This window comes from Podarcis cretensis (genome assembly GCF_951804945.1).
Source record: "Podarcis cretensis genome assembly, chromosome: 8".
NCBI lineage: Eukaryota > Metazoa > Chordata > Lepidosauria > Squamata > Lacertidae > Podarcis > Podarcis cretensis.
Genome location: NC_137177.1, coordinates 81,974,127 through 81,988,602, shown reverse-complemented (window position 1 = coordinate 81,988,602; position 14,476 = coordinate 81,974,127). Strand labels below are relative to the sequence as shown.

At 49.3% G+C, this 14,476-nt stretch overlaps 1 protein-coding gene across 15 annotated transcripts in view; it reads left to right on the top strand.

The window, feature by feature from the left end:
* Nucleotides 1-14,476, top strand: part of HSPG2 (heparan sulfate proteoglycan 2) — a 240,738-nt gene that overhangs the window by 170,860 nt on the left and 55,402 nt on the right. For 11 of the 15 annotated variants that reach the window (XM_079986616.1, XM_079986614.1, XM_079986613.1 and 8 more), the window contains 10 exons: nt 826-885; nt 1,266-1,388; nt 2,328-2,480; nt 4,226-4,368; nt 5,677-5,757; nt 7,767-7,902; nt 11,233-11,384; nt 12,485-12,632; nt 14,010-14,152; nt 14,245-14,380. In XM_079986616.1, the coding sequence (XP_079842742.1) occupies nt 826-885; nt 1,266-1,388; nt 2,328-2,480; nt 4,226-4,368; nt 5,677-5,757; nt 7,767-7,902; nt 11,233-11,384; nt 12,485-12,632; nt 14,010-14,152; nt 14,245-14,380 (1,275 nt within the window). The remainder of the gene's footprint in view (nt 1-825; nt 886-1,265; nt 1,389-2,327; nt 2,481-4,225; nt 4,369-5,676; nt 5,758-7,766; nt 7,903-11,232; nt 11,385-12,484; nt 12,633-14,009; nt 14,153-14,244; nt 14,381-14,476) is intronic. The other 4 variants (XM_079986617.1, XM_079986626.1, XM_079986625.1 and 1 more) reach the window with 3 other exon arrangements.

The window sequence follows — 14,476 nt, the reverse complement described above, 5'->3', positions numbered from 1 at the left end:
AGCCAGGAGAGCCTCTGCCAGTCAGTGCAGACGATACTGAGCTGGAGGGGCTCTGTAGAAGACCGCTCCCTGCGGTCCTGGGTCTGAAGGGTGGGGATTACGGCTCAGTTCTAGAGCAGCTGCTTGGCATGCAGAAGGTCTCACGTTCCGTCCTGGGCTGCGTCTCCAGGTAGGGCTGGGGGAAAGGATCCCCATCTGAAAACTTGGAGAACGGCTGCCAACCAGTGTAGACAATACCGAGCTAGGTGGACCTTAACTTAGAACCTGTTCCTGACTTTCTCAGTACCATGGGGACCAGAGGCTTTCTTTAGTTTTAGTGTGAGGCAGTAGCTCTGTGGCAGAGCTGCTGCTTTGCATGCAGAGGGTCCCTTGTTCTGCCCCCAACATACCGTATTGGCCCGCATATAAGCCGCACCCACAAATAAGCCGCACCTTTAAAATTCAAGGGGGGGGGGAGGAGAAAAAAAAGACAATACCCAAATATAAGCACCTCCCTTAAAATTCCACAGGCATTCACACCAGTAAATGGCAAGTGTAGAAGGAAATCATACAGCGTGACCGTAAAAGCCAGTTTTTGTAAGGTCATGAATTTGAGCCGCACTTTAACTTTTCACGGTCAGAATTTGGGAAAAAAGGTGTGGCTTATATTCAGGACAATATGGTGCATCTCTAGGGACAATCCATCTCCTTAGCAGTGGGCTGATCCACTGGGCAAGGATCTCCAGCTCTGGAAAACAGTCCCTTGGGTGCCCGGGGGTCCTTGCCATTGGCCAGGCCCTCATCCTCCCTGGGCCTGGTTTTCACGTCCCTCTCCCTCGCCCGCAGCTCCGTCTAAGACCCAGATGTTCTACGGACCTGTAGAAGTGGTGGAAGGCCACAGGCCCTGTAAGTCGGTTTTGGCCCCACTTGCATGCCCCATCGTCCATCGCTGCAAGGTTTCGGTTTCATACCCTCGCGCTGGAGTCTTATCCACCTCTTTCTCCTCCTCTTCTGCATGGGTTTTGATGGCATGGGTGATGGGTTGTTGACACTCCTGTTTCCTACACCCACCCACCACCCTGCGCTACAGTCATCAGCATCATGCATACTTTTTGTCTAGGGTGACATCCATTTGCTTGTGCATGCTCGGTTTCTTTCCTGATTCTGCGGGGTCTTGAGGGCACAGCACACGAGCCTTTCTCCATCCCTGTTCTGAAATGGCCACCGGCATGGACTCCCACCCCGGCTTCCCAGAGCCGCCTTAAACTTTCCTCTCCCCAATTTAGCTGGACCCGCGGTCCACCCCATGGCCACCATTGAGCCCTCGCAGCTGAGCGTCCAGCCAGGACAAGCGGCCGAGTTCCGCTGCATCGCTACCGGGAGCCCAGAGCCCACGGTGGAGTGGATTGGTAAGCTTCCTGCTAGGTGACGCCGTGGCCCCCGTCTCTGAAAGGTCACCTTCCGTCAGGCATCCCCAGGAATTTTCCAGGGGACTTGGACTTGTAAAAGGGTAAAAGAGTATTGGGAAGTGATCCATAACAAATTGGGGAAAAAATAATAACTCCTCTCTCTCCTCTGAGAGCCAGTGTGGTGTAGTAGTTAAGAGCAATGGACTCGTAATCTGGTAAACCGGGTTCGATTCACAGCTCCTCCACATGCAGCTGTTGGGTGACCTTGGGCTAGTCACACTTCTCTGAAGTCTCTCAGCCTCACTCACCTCTCAGAGTGTTTGTTGTGGGGGAGGAAGGGAAAAGGAGATTGTTAGCTGCTTGTAAAGGTAAAGGGACCCCTGAGTAGGTCCAGTCGTGACCGACTCCGGGGTTGCGCGCTCATCTCGCTTTACTGGCCGAGGGAGCCAGCGTTTGTCTGCAGACAGCTTCCTGGTCATGTGGCCAGCATGACTAAGCCTCTTCTGGCGAACCAGAGCAGCACACGGAAACACCGTTTACCTTCCTGCCAGAGCGGTACCTATTTATCTACTTGCACTTTGACGTGCTTTCGAACTGCTAGGTTGGCAGCAGCAGAGACCGAATAACGGGAGCTCACCCCCTCGCGGGGATTCGAACCGCCGACCTTCTGATCGGCAAGCCCTAGGCTCTGTGGTTTAACTCACAGTGCCACCCACGTCCCTTTTTAGCTGTTTGTAGGCATGGCCAAACTCAGCCCTCCAGAAGTTTTTGGACTCCAATTCTCATCATCCCTGACAACTGGTCCTGTTAGCTAGGGATGATGGGAGTTGTAGTCCCAAAACATCTGGAGGGCCGAGTTTGGCCATGCCTGCCTTAAGGGGAGTGAAAGGCGGGATATCAAGTCCAAACACTTCTTCATCTTCTTCTTCTCTCTATCAGGTGGACAAGGGGGCGTCATCTCCTCCAAAGCCGTCATCCAGGGTGGGATCCTGCGCTTCCCGGCAGTGGAGCCTTCCGACGAAGCCCAGTATTTGTGCCGTGTGCGGAATAGCGCCGGACAACATATGGCCCGTGCCTTCTTACAAGTACACAGTACGTTGTGCCCGGGCGAGAAGTGGGTGGCACGCCATCCATTTGACCCGTCTCTGGGGGTGCCGAATGTGCCCCTGCAGGTGGAGATAGTCCTCCTGCTCCCAGGTCAGGCCAAAGGGAACCCACCTTGTTCATCCACTGATAACGTTATCTTCCTCCATGTGTCTAATCTTCTTTTAAAGTCACCCAAGTTGGTGGGGAGTCTGGAGCTAGCACTGCTAATAATATTACCTAGTGGTGGGCAGAGAAAAGAAGCACTTTTTCTCTTGCCGCTCTGGCTTCATTGACAGAAAGGGCAGCCATCAGGGTGGCTAAAAATAAATGACTTAAAGAAAAAGGTTTTTTTAAAAAATCAGATTTTTAAAATTTAAATCATTAAATTTTTAAAATAAAATGCTTTTGGAGGAAAAACCTATCTAAAGATAGTTTTCCAATTAAGTTACATTATAAAAGGTAAAGGTACCCCTGCCCGTATGGGCCAGTCTTGCCAGACTCTGGGGTTGTGCGTCCATCTCACTTAAGAGGCCAGGGGCCAGCGCTGTCCGGAGACACTTCCGGGTCACGTGGCCAGCGTGACATCGCTGCTCTGGCGAGCCAGAGCCGCACACGGAAACGCCGTTTACCTTCCCGCTGGTAAGCGGTCCCTATTTATCTACTTGCCCCCGGAGGTGCTTTCGAACTGCTAGGTTGGCAGGCGCTGGGACCGAGCAGCGGGAGCGCACCCCGCCGCAGGGATTCGAACCGCCGACCTTTCGATCGGCAAGTCCTAGGCGCTGAGGCTTTAACCCACAGCGCCACCTGCGAAGTTACATTATAGTCCAAAGCTATTCCTCAGGAAGTGAGGATTTGTTTTAAGTTTTTCATGTGTGCTAAAACTCAATCTAAGTTTTTTTTTTAATTCTTTAACCACATCAGTTAACAACCATGGATGCATCTGCTATAATATTATTCTCTTAGTTAAATAAATTGTTTAAATTGTTATTAGGGAAATGATTATTTTTCTCCTTCTGATAAAGTACAGCAGAAAAGTTGTCCAAATATAAGCGGTTATTAAACCTCACAATAATTTCATCGTTCTTGGTCTATGTATTTCTAATAGCAGTGCTTTCCCCCCCTAAAAAAAATGTTTAGGGGGTATTCTCATTTTGACTCAAGAAAATCACCATTTTATAGTTCAAATCGGGAAAAATAAATACAGTAAATGGACAAAAATTCACAAAATGTTTAGGGGTATGCGTACCCCCAGAAAAAAACACTGCCTAATAGTATAACCAAATCAGTAATTTTTGATATAACTGTAAAAACTACTCTGATAATTTATTATTCCAAAAATGAAACCTTCATTTGGTTCTCAATATTAAGATGAGACGAAGAAGAATGAGTCCTTCTATTAAAAAAAAAAAAAAAAAGATTTAAATTGGGCATAGGCAAACTCGGCCCTCCAGATGTTTTGGGACTACAACTCCCATTATCCCTGACCACTGTTCCTGTTAGCTAGGGATGATGGGAGTTATAGTCCCAAAATATCTTGAGGGCCCGAGTTTGCCTATGCCTGATTTAAATCAAGTCTTACTGACTAGTGATTTAAATTGATTTGATTTAAATCAAATCCACCCTGGCAGCCATCTCTGTCAAGTATCTTGGGGGTGGGGGTCTCTCCCTTCCCTAGGCCAGGTCAAGAGGGGCTGGGGGGGGGGAATTGGAGGGGAAGAGGTGGGCTCACCTGCCGCTCTGCTCTTCCTCAGGTGCCAGCATCCCGCAAGTGCAGGTGAGCCCAGAACGGACAGAGGTCCACGAAGGGAGCACCGTGAGGCTTTACTGCCGAGCCGGAGGCTCCCCTGCTGCCACCATCACCTGGGAAAAAGAAGGAGGCCGCTTGCCCCCACAGGTGAGTTTTGGAAGAATAGGGGGCGATGGGCTTCTCTAGGCCTCCCCACCATTGAAAATGTCAGTGTCAAAGGGGATTCAAGGAGGAGAGGAAAAAGGGGCCCAGGATGGGAGAGGCAGATGATGTTAGCTGGAAGCCGTCCCCCCTGCTCCAAAATAAAAGCCCTAACGATGCTTCATCTTAGGGTTGTCTGCCCTTACTCAGCCGTGAAGCAAAGGCACTCTGCACGTGCCTAAGGCTACTCTTGTTCCTCGCTACTCCTTCGCATAGAAGCCAGCTCTACACATTTGCAAGGGATTGTGCTCACCTAGTTGCATGTTTCGGTGAGCGTGTACGCAGGACCGCAGACAGGGCACACTTTTGAGAAGTTACAGTAGGGGTGTTCTCACGTTACATTGAACAAGTGTACCATCTAAGTACCTGTTATAAGAAAAAACTTCTCCTTTTCTCTTATGAGGTATCCAGGAGCCCATATAGAGTCCTTAAGTGGGTTCCCTATCCGTAGGAGAAAATAACAGAGGCCAACCAGAGAATATTGAGAAGCCTGATCTTTATTCAACTGTTGCAACAGGGTCCCCACTCACCACACGCAGGAGGGAGGAGAACTCTGAACAATGGTGCGCAAGCCCCTATAAAGAGTTTTGAAATTGCCCACCTTGTAGCTCAAGACCACGGCCTAAAACATCATACATACATCACAGAAAGAGGCAGTCTACAACAGAAATCCTGTTTGCCAGGATACCTGACAGTGGTCACTGATTGCTTTACTTGGGTAGCCTGGCCATTCTTTTGTGATGGTTAATAGTTTAGTTCCTGAGTCCAAGTTGGAGGCTTGCCCTATTAGTACACAAATACACCCTTAAGGCAGGATTTGTAAGCAAAAGACAATGGAAAGGCTTTTCCCATTTTCCTCCTTTACTGCAGAGGAATATTTGAAGTCACCAGGAGAGTTAAAATGGCTTCAGGATTGCTCTCCTGTACTATTTCAGACACATGGTTTATATACTTATGTATGTGTTTGCCTTGTACATTCATAACATTCAGTTTATATTTGAGACTGTAGAATTCTTATAACTGTGTTCACAAATACTTGAGCTGTACAGCCTGCCCAGAATCCCATCCTCCACTGACTTTGTCACTGTTCAACTTTTGTCTCCTGGAATTTGTGGGAGCTTGTTCCTGGCAGGGACTTAGGCCAGGGCCGCGAGATCCTTCCTCCCTTCACTCTCTTCCTTTTCCTTCGGTCTCCTCTGGGCTCCCCTCTCCTGCTCCCTTCCTCTCTTTCTTTCTTCCCCATTCCCCGGATAGGCTCTCTCCGTCTTTGGCTTCTTCCACTTCCAAGGTGACAGCCTGGAGGTTCTCCAGCGGCGGATCCAGGAGCTCCAACAGGTAGCCCTCTGCGCAAGCCTCTCCTTGGCCTCTTTCGCTTCCCCCTCCATTTCCTAGCTGATTTCTGTCTCTTTGTTGCTTCCAACTAAGCATACTCAGAGTAGAGCCATTGGAACCAATAGACCTAAGTTGGTTATGTCCTTTAACTTCAGTGAGTCTATTCTGAGTAGGGCTAGCACTGGACGCAATCCCTGCCTCTCCATTTTACACTTCCTGTTCTTCTGGTTCTCCGGCAAGGATGGGCAGATTTGTCAGTTTCAATTTGTCATTTTTCCAGTTTTTAAGTTCAGTTCTCTACATCAGTTTGTAATTTATTTTTTAAAGTCCACATTAAAATTCATCAGTATTTGAGTGCAGATTTCTCCCAATACAGTCTTACCTTAGAAGTCAAACAGTATCCATTCCGGAAGTCCTGTTCGACTTCCAAAACATTCGAAAACCAAAGCTCGGCTTATGATTGGCTGCAGGAAGCTCCTTCAGCCAAATGGAAGCCGTGGAAGCCCCATCAGACATTTGGGAGCCAAAACGTTCGAGAACTAAGCTGTTCAAAAACCAAGGTACAACTGTACACACTTCTTTTGTTTTTTTAAAGCAGTTTGATCTAAATTGCAAAGCAATAATTTCCCTAATGCAGTGCATTTTTGTACATGGTTTTCAATCATACATGCAGTCGTAGCCTCAATTTAGGCTGGCGTGCGTGTTTTTATATATACTGCTTAGCTGGACAGCTTCACTGCGAAATTCAGAGGAGTGCGTACTTTGATGGGTGGTTGCATGCTGGGCTGTGTCCAACTTAAGTTCTCCTCAGAGCAGACCCTTTGAAATTGATGAACCTGAGTTAGTCCTATCCATTGACTTCACTGGGTCTGCTCAGAGTGGCACCAGTATTGGGTACAACCCAACATTTAGTAATATGCCAATTAAGTTCACCTTTTAAATGTGAACGGGATTGAATTCTGCTCCACATTTATTCTCCGGTGGGGAGGAAAGAGGTCCATTCTCATCATGCCATCTGCCCCAGGCCTCCCTCCCTCATCTACCCCTCCTGAACATTACTCAGAAACCACAAGCCACGGGGTTTATGTGGGATACCTGCGTTCTCCACCAGTTGCAGCTTCAAGAGGAAAATGGGGAGGAAAATGTTTCCCTTCCCCCGACCCGTCTAACATTAATCCATTTGTTTGTTTGCTTGCTTACTTGGATAGAGAGGTTTGTATCAGGCTGCTTTCTATCTCCAAAACGGAGCTGTCCGAAGCAGCTGTTTGCTAAGCTTTCGACTCCAACTCACCCCATGCTTCCATCAGCCCCAGTGCCATACAGCTGAGCTGAATGGGGCCGACTGGGTGTTGGAGCGTAAAGTGTCTGGAGGGCAGCATGCTGGGGCCGATTGAGCAAACACCACAATCGGCCAATAGCGTCACTTCTAGGAAAAGCAAACTGAATCCTTCAAATGCATTTGTGGAGACGGCCCTTTGCTCAGTCACCATCAGATGCTTGCTGTGGTTTAAAGGTAAAGGGACCCCTGACCAATAGGTCCAGTCGTGGCTGACTCTGGGGTTGCGACGCTCATCTTGCTTTACTGGCCGAGGGAGCCGGCGTACAGCTTCCGGGTCATGTGGCCAGCATGACTAAGCCGCTTCTGGCGAACCAGAGCAGCGCACGGAAACGCCGTTTACCTTCCCGCCAGAGTGGTACCTATTTATTTACTTGCACTTTGACGTGCTTTCAAACTGCTAGGTTGGCAGGAGCAGGGATGGAGCAACAGGAGCTCACCCCATCGCGGGGATTCGAACCGCCAACCTTCTGATCGGCAAGTCCTAGGCTCTGTGGTTTAACCCACAGCGCGTCCCTTGCTGTGGTTTACATGGCTTCATTTTAGGCAATCTGGCAGGGGCACTTTTTTGCACATCAGAGGCCTGCCTAGCACCCAGCATGGCCTGTGGGGCATTGGAGCTCAGCCACAGCTCCAGAAACACTCCAGTGACTCTCCTCTCCCTCCTTGCCCACAGTCCCGTGCAGAGAGGACAGACATTGCCACCTTGGTCATCCCCTCTATCACTGTGGCTGACGGCGGGGTGTACCACTGTGTGGGGAGCAGCGCATCAGGAGTCGGTCGGGCAAGAATCGAGGTGATGGTCATCCGAGGTAAGTAGTGGGTTTTCTTCAGACTGGGCCTTGGGGGCCATTAGCCGCACACAAAGACTCCACCATCGGGGTCTTGGCAGGATTTTTTGAAAGGACACATTCACACTGTACATCCAAAGCACTATGACACTATACAGTCATCATGGCTTCCCCCAAAGAATTCTGGGAGCTGTAGTTTGGTAAGCAGTGGTGTAGCGTGGGGGGTGCAGGGGGGGCCGGCCGCACCAGGCGCAACATCTGGGAGGGGCGCGCTCGCCGCCTCCGGAGTCGCCGAAGAGCCTCGGGCGCAGGCTGTAGCAGAGCCCCATGTCTCGCGGAACCGACGAGCTGTGCGTGCGTCCGGGCCTGAAGGCGTCCGGCAGGCAGCGGCTCTCAGCGTTTGCCGCGGTCCCCACGCATCAGGGCCACGGAGGGCGCGCCAGGCAGCCCCTCCTCACAGCCCCGCCACCGCTGCTGCTGCAGCAGCTGCTGGGCCATGTTGCATTTTCCTCGCCTCTCTGTCCCCCCCTCCTCCGGGCAAGCGGCGTCGTTTGGGCGGCAGCGCCAGTGGCAACTCGCCTCAGATCACCTGACACGGACCCGCTGCCGCCGCCGTGGCTACCTTACCGTAAATACCCCAGCCCAGGCAGCAGCAAGAAGAAGCTGGCAGTGGCGGCAGGTTAGGGGTTAGGGGCGCAAATTACTTGCCTTGCCCCGGGTTAGGGGGCGCAAATTACTTGCCTTGCCCGGGGTTAGGGGGCGCAAATTACTTGCCTTGCCCCGGGTGCTGACAACCCACGCTACGCCGCTGTTGGTAAGGGTGCTGGGAGGTCTTAGAAGGTACCTCCTCACCGAGCTACAGTTCCCAGAGTTCCCTGGGAAGAGGGATTGATTGTTAAAACCACTCCAGCAATTGTAGCTCTGGCGACTTTCTTGGCAGGATTCATTGCAGGTTAGGAGCTCCTGGCGACAATGCATTGGCAGAGATAACTATGTACAGTGGTACCTTGGTTCTCAAACTTTATCCGTTCCGGAAGTCTGTTCCAAAACCAAAGCACTCCAAAGCCAAGACATACTTTCCCATGGAAAGTAACGCAAAACGGATTAATCCGTTCCAGACTTTTAAAAGCAACCCCTAAAATAGCCATTTAACATGAATTTTTCTATCTAACGAGACCATTGATCTATAAAATGAAAGCAATAATCAATGTACTGTACAGTCATACCTCATTATTACGTCCACTTCAGGTTGCGTGTTTTCATCTTGCATCCCGCCGCAACCCGGAAGTACCGGAACAGGTTACTTCCGGGTTTTGCCGCTCGCGCATGTGCAGAAGCGCTAAAATGCGCTTCGGACATGCGCAGAAGCACTAAACCGCACCCCCATGTGTGCGCAGATGTGGCGCTTCAGCTTACATCAGTCCCATGTTACAAACGGGCCTCCGGAACGGATCCTGTCCGTAACACGAGGTTCCACTGTACTATAAAATCAATCAATCAGTAGCTGAACTGGGTTCCGCACAGTTACAAAAACAAATTAACCAAAAAAGCCTCAAATGCAAAATAAAGAGCAAAAATAAGAGCGCCAAACTTAATCTGTTCCAGAAGTCCGCTTGACTTCTGAAATGTTTGAAAACCAAGGTGCAGGCGCCCTGGAAACCATAGCAGACAGCTGCATTGGACGTTAGGCTTCCAAAAAAAGTTCAAAAACCAGAATACCTGATAACCAGGCTATAATTCTTGGTTATCAAATTATCTCTGAGGAACAGAGATACAGTGGTACCTCGCAAGACGAATGCCTCGCAAGACGAAAAACGCGCAAGACGAAAGAGCTTTCTGTCATTTGAGTCGTTCCGCAAGATGAATTTCCCTATGGGCTTGCTTCGCAAGACAAAACGTCTTGCTAGTTCTTGCGAGTTTGTTTCCTTTTTCTTTAAGCCGCTAAGCCGTTAATAGCCACTAAGCCGCTAATAGGGGTGCTTCGCAAGACGAAAAAACTGCAAGACGAAGAGACTCGCGGAACGGATTAATTTCGTCTTGCGAGGCGCCACTGTAACAGGGATTCACTTCCAACGCTCTGAAAGGGCTGCTTTCTTGCCAAGGGACTGAGAAACCTTCAACGTTAAATGTTAAATGTTCGGAAAAAGTCAGAAGCCCAAGGCAGTACAAGTTCCTCAACTACGTTTATTCAACATTGTCAGTGACAATGGCTCATTCATAGGAAAACAAAACCTGAATTCCAGAACTACACAATGAAAGCTCCAACAAGAACTGACCGTTGACAGTTGACAGTTGAAAGTGCATGCACTTACATGCCATTAGAACATTCGTCTACCAACGCTTATACTGTTGGTTAGAACGCAGCTTGTAACATAAAAAGTGTTAAACCCAATACATAACAACTTACTTCCGGGTTTTCGGCATTTGGGAAGCAAGGCGTTTGAGAACCAAGGTACCACTGTAGTGATTAATGATAGCCAGGCTATAACTCTTGGTTATCAAATTATCTCTGAGGAACAGAGATAACGGGGATTCACCTCCAACGCTCTGAAAGGGCTGCTTTCTTGCCAAGGGACTGAGAAACCTTCAACAGACCCAGGCAGGGTGTGTAACCTAGAGTGAAAGAACTGTAATTATGCCAAAACAACCACGTAATAGCCCTAGGGCAAAGATCTGCTAAACCTCCCTTTCCTTAATTATTTCTGAAACTCCTATAAATTGTGACTGAAGCTATCTATCTGCCAGTTAAAACATTCATCTGAAATACGAGCCACCTACGGCTTAAGAGGTGACGCCACTAAGGGGCTCAAAACAAAACAAAAAGCACACTTTAAACATACGTACCAAAGAGAGATTTTAAACAGCTTAGAGATTCTTCAACACTGTGAAACTTTCATTTTATTTCATTCTGTTCTTAATCCTCCGCTTCACTGCTGAATGTGCTGATTGTAACGTGAGGTGCGTTTTGTGGAAAACCCTGAGGGGTAAGCTACAGAGTTTCGAAGGGACACGTTCGCTGCCTTAGTGAGATTATATATAAACCCACACGCTTGGGAGAAACTCACCAGGAAAAATATTCTGGAGTTTGAGCAAGTTTCCACAGAGAAGGAAAAAGAATCACTCAGCCATCAGTTCTTGGCCAATATGGTTGGTGGAAACTCCACATACAGAGGCACTCTACCTCTGAATGCCAGTTCTGGCAGGGAGACATGGTGACAAGGGGGGCTTGTTGTGGGGAGAGTGCTGTTTTGTACTCCGGCACTGTCTGTGGTCTTCCCGTCCGGTTGTAAATTAGGATGCCAGACTGCATGGGCTCGCCCTGGGCCTGACCCAGCCTGCTTATCCTTGTAGCTGCAGGCCTTTCCCCGACGGTGAAGATTGAATCGTCATCCTCTTCGGTCATAGAAGGGCAGACCTTGGATCTGAACTGCATCGTGGCCGGCCAGCCAGCTGCATCCGTCACATGGTACCGGCGAGGAGGCGCCTTGCCTTCCAACCACCAGGTAGGTACAGGTTGGGCTGACCGGAGGTGAAGTCCATCAATTTTTGGAAGCCTGCAGGTTCTCTGTCCCCAAGGCAGAGTTGTGAACAAGATAGGCAGGGGTAGTGAAGACAAGTGATGGAGGTAGCCAGGAGCAGTGAAAGCAAGTGACTGCCTGCTTTAGGGATAGGGAACCTGTCTCTCTAGATCAGCCTTTCTCAACCTGTGGGTCCCCAGATGTTGTTGAACTACAACTCCCATCACCCCTAGCTAGCAAGGCCAGAGCTCAGGGGTGATGGGAGTTGTAGTCCAACAACATCTGGGGAACCGCAGGTTGAGAACCGCTGCTCTAGATGTTGATGGACGCTGAAATTTCATCATTCCTGGCCAGCATGGCTAGAGGTCATGGATGGTGATGGGAGTTGTAGTCTAATAACATCTGGAGGGCCACAACTTCCTTGGACCTGCATTAAAAGGAGGAGGTGGTTAGGGAAAATCAAGGCCAGTGACGGTTTAGTTCAGGCATGTGCAGAACCTGTGTGGTTCTCTTTCAATTAATGAATTGGGGGGGAAAGTTTTAAAGTACTTTTCAAAACAACAACAACAGAGTCCTTTTTGTTTGGGATAATTCAGGCTGAAATTCCCAGGTGTCAAAAAAGGTTATTTATGTATGCCACTACTGTGGCCCATGTTTCGTTAGCTCAAAAATGGAAAATGAGCGAGGTACCAACCAAAGAAGAATGGCAACTCAAGCTGACAGAATATGCACAGCTTGCAGACTTAACATATTGAATAAGAGAACAAGAACCCACGTTTAGAGAAGACTGGAAAACATTTATTGAATATATGGGAAATAATTGTGCACAGCTGAAAACGCTGGCAGCATTAAGATAAATTCAATCGTGTAATTAAGCTTTGATGGATGCAATAATGGAATACTGAATGGCCTAGTTTTTGTAAAATATGCAGGGATTTATGATGTGTAAAATGAACCGTGGAAAGAGAAGAAGGGAAATCATTGATATTTTAAGGATGTAAAAATGAGCATTTTAAATTGTAAAACAGAAAATTTAATAGAAATTATATATAAAAAATAATATGAATGGCTTCCTGTATCCTCAGGTCTACGGGTCCGTCCTGCGCATCCTGCAAGTATCCGCGGCGGACTCGGGCGAGTACGTCTGCCGCGTCAGCAATGGGTCAGGCCCTAAGGAAGCCTCCATCATGGTGACCGTACAACAGCAAGGACACGCACATGGTTCTGCACATGGTAATGCCTCCAGGATCTTTCAGGCCATAGGAGGGGAGACGGCTCTTGTGCACACACACACACATACATATATCGTTGATTATAGGCACCTAACGATAGACAGGTGGCAGGGAGGACATAATGCTTGGAGTTGGACTCTTTGGGTCTCTGCCAAGTCTACAATTCTGTGATTCTATGACCTGCCCCCTAGGACCAAAAACATTTCCCACCTTTGACTCAGAGTATTTGATGACTGTAGAGGAATGTAGTTTTTTTTTGGGGGGGAGGGGGAGCTGCCCCATAGCAGTTGGTCCCTTACCTTTCCCGCCCCGACCTGGCCACAGTGATCCATGCGATGGTCACCTCCAGGCTTGACTACTGTAATTCGCTCTATATGGGGCTGCCCTTGAAGCTGTCCCAGAAACTCCAGCGGGTGCAGAATGCTGCAGTGAGGCTCCTCACGGGGTCTCTGCCATGGGAGCATATTCACCCAGTGCTTTTCCAGCTGCACTGGCTACAGGGTCAGATTGAAGGTGCTGGTTTTGACCTTTAAAGCCATTCACAGCCTAGGACCCTCGTACCTACGGGACCGCCTCTCCTGGTATGCCCCCCGGAGGACCTTAAGGTCTATATATAGCAACACCCTAGAGGTCCCGGGCCCTAAGGAAGTTAGATTAGCCTCAACCAGAGCCAGGGCCTTTTCAACACTGGCTCCGGCCTGGTGGAACGCTCTGCCTCATGAGACCAGGGCCCTGCAGGATCTGATTTCTTTCCGCAGGGCCTGTAAGACAGTTGTTCCATCTGGCCTTTGGCTTGGAGTCAATTTGATTCCCTCCCCCTCTTTCTTTTTTCCTTTTCCTTTCTCCTCCTGTGATGAGGCTGCATTTTAATATTTTAATGTTTCAATATTTTAATTGCTGTATTCTAATCTTGTTTTTAAGTCGTATTCATTCAACTTGGTTTTATTATTGCTTGTAAGCCGCTCTGAGCCTGGCCTTGGCTGGGGAGGGCGGGGTATAAATAAAAATTATTATTATTATTATTATTATTATTATTATTGCAGCCCGCTTTACCCCATTGCCTCCCAACTTGTTACAAACTGTTTTTAATGTTGTTTTAGCATTGTATCTCACCCTGTATCTTAGGGTGAAGAGCGGGCAAGAAAGAAAGAAATTAATGCAGTGGGGTGGGGCCCTTCCTCTCCCCGCCCATGCTATGGGTCTCCCGAGATACTCTTGTCCCATTTTTCCTGCCTCTCCAGAGGGAGTGCAAGGAAGGGAGGGTGCAATGCTCCCCCTTGCAAGAGATCGAGGATTCCCAGAAGCTCCTGGCTGTCCCTGGTTGGGAGCAGGGCGCTGGGCCTCTCGAGTCTGATCTGGGCCCTTCTTGTCTCCGTAGACACCCCACCAGTCAGGATCGAATCTTCATCACCGTCCATCACCGAGGGGCAAGACTTGGAGCTGAGCTGCCTCGTCACAGGCCAGTCGCGGGCCAGGGTCACGTGGTACAAGCGAGGAGGGTCACTCCCGGCAAATCACAAGGTATGGAGTTTGTCTGTGTGCCTGGCCAGCGATGCCCACAAACCCAGCTCTAGGGTGACTCAAACTGTCCCTTTGCCCCCTCCACCTTGCAGATATCTGGCTACCATTTGAGGATCCTGGCAGCCACGGCAGCAGACTCCGGAGAATACGTGTGCCGGGTGAGCGACGCCAGCAGTGGGGCGGTGCAAGAAGCCTCCGTTGTGGTCACCATCTATGGCACCTCCCAGAGTGAGTCAAACAATGCTCTGGCCATGCGCTGCCTTGCCAGTCGGAGGCAGTGAATACCAGCTGCTGGAAACCGCAACTGGGGGGAGAGTTTCTCTT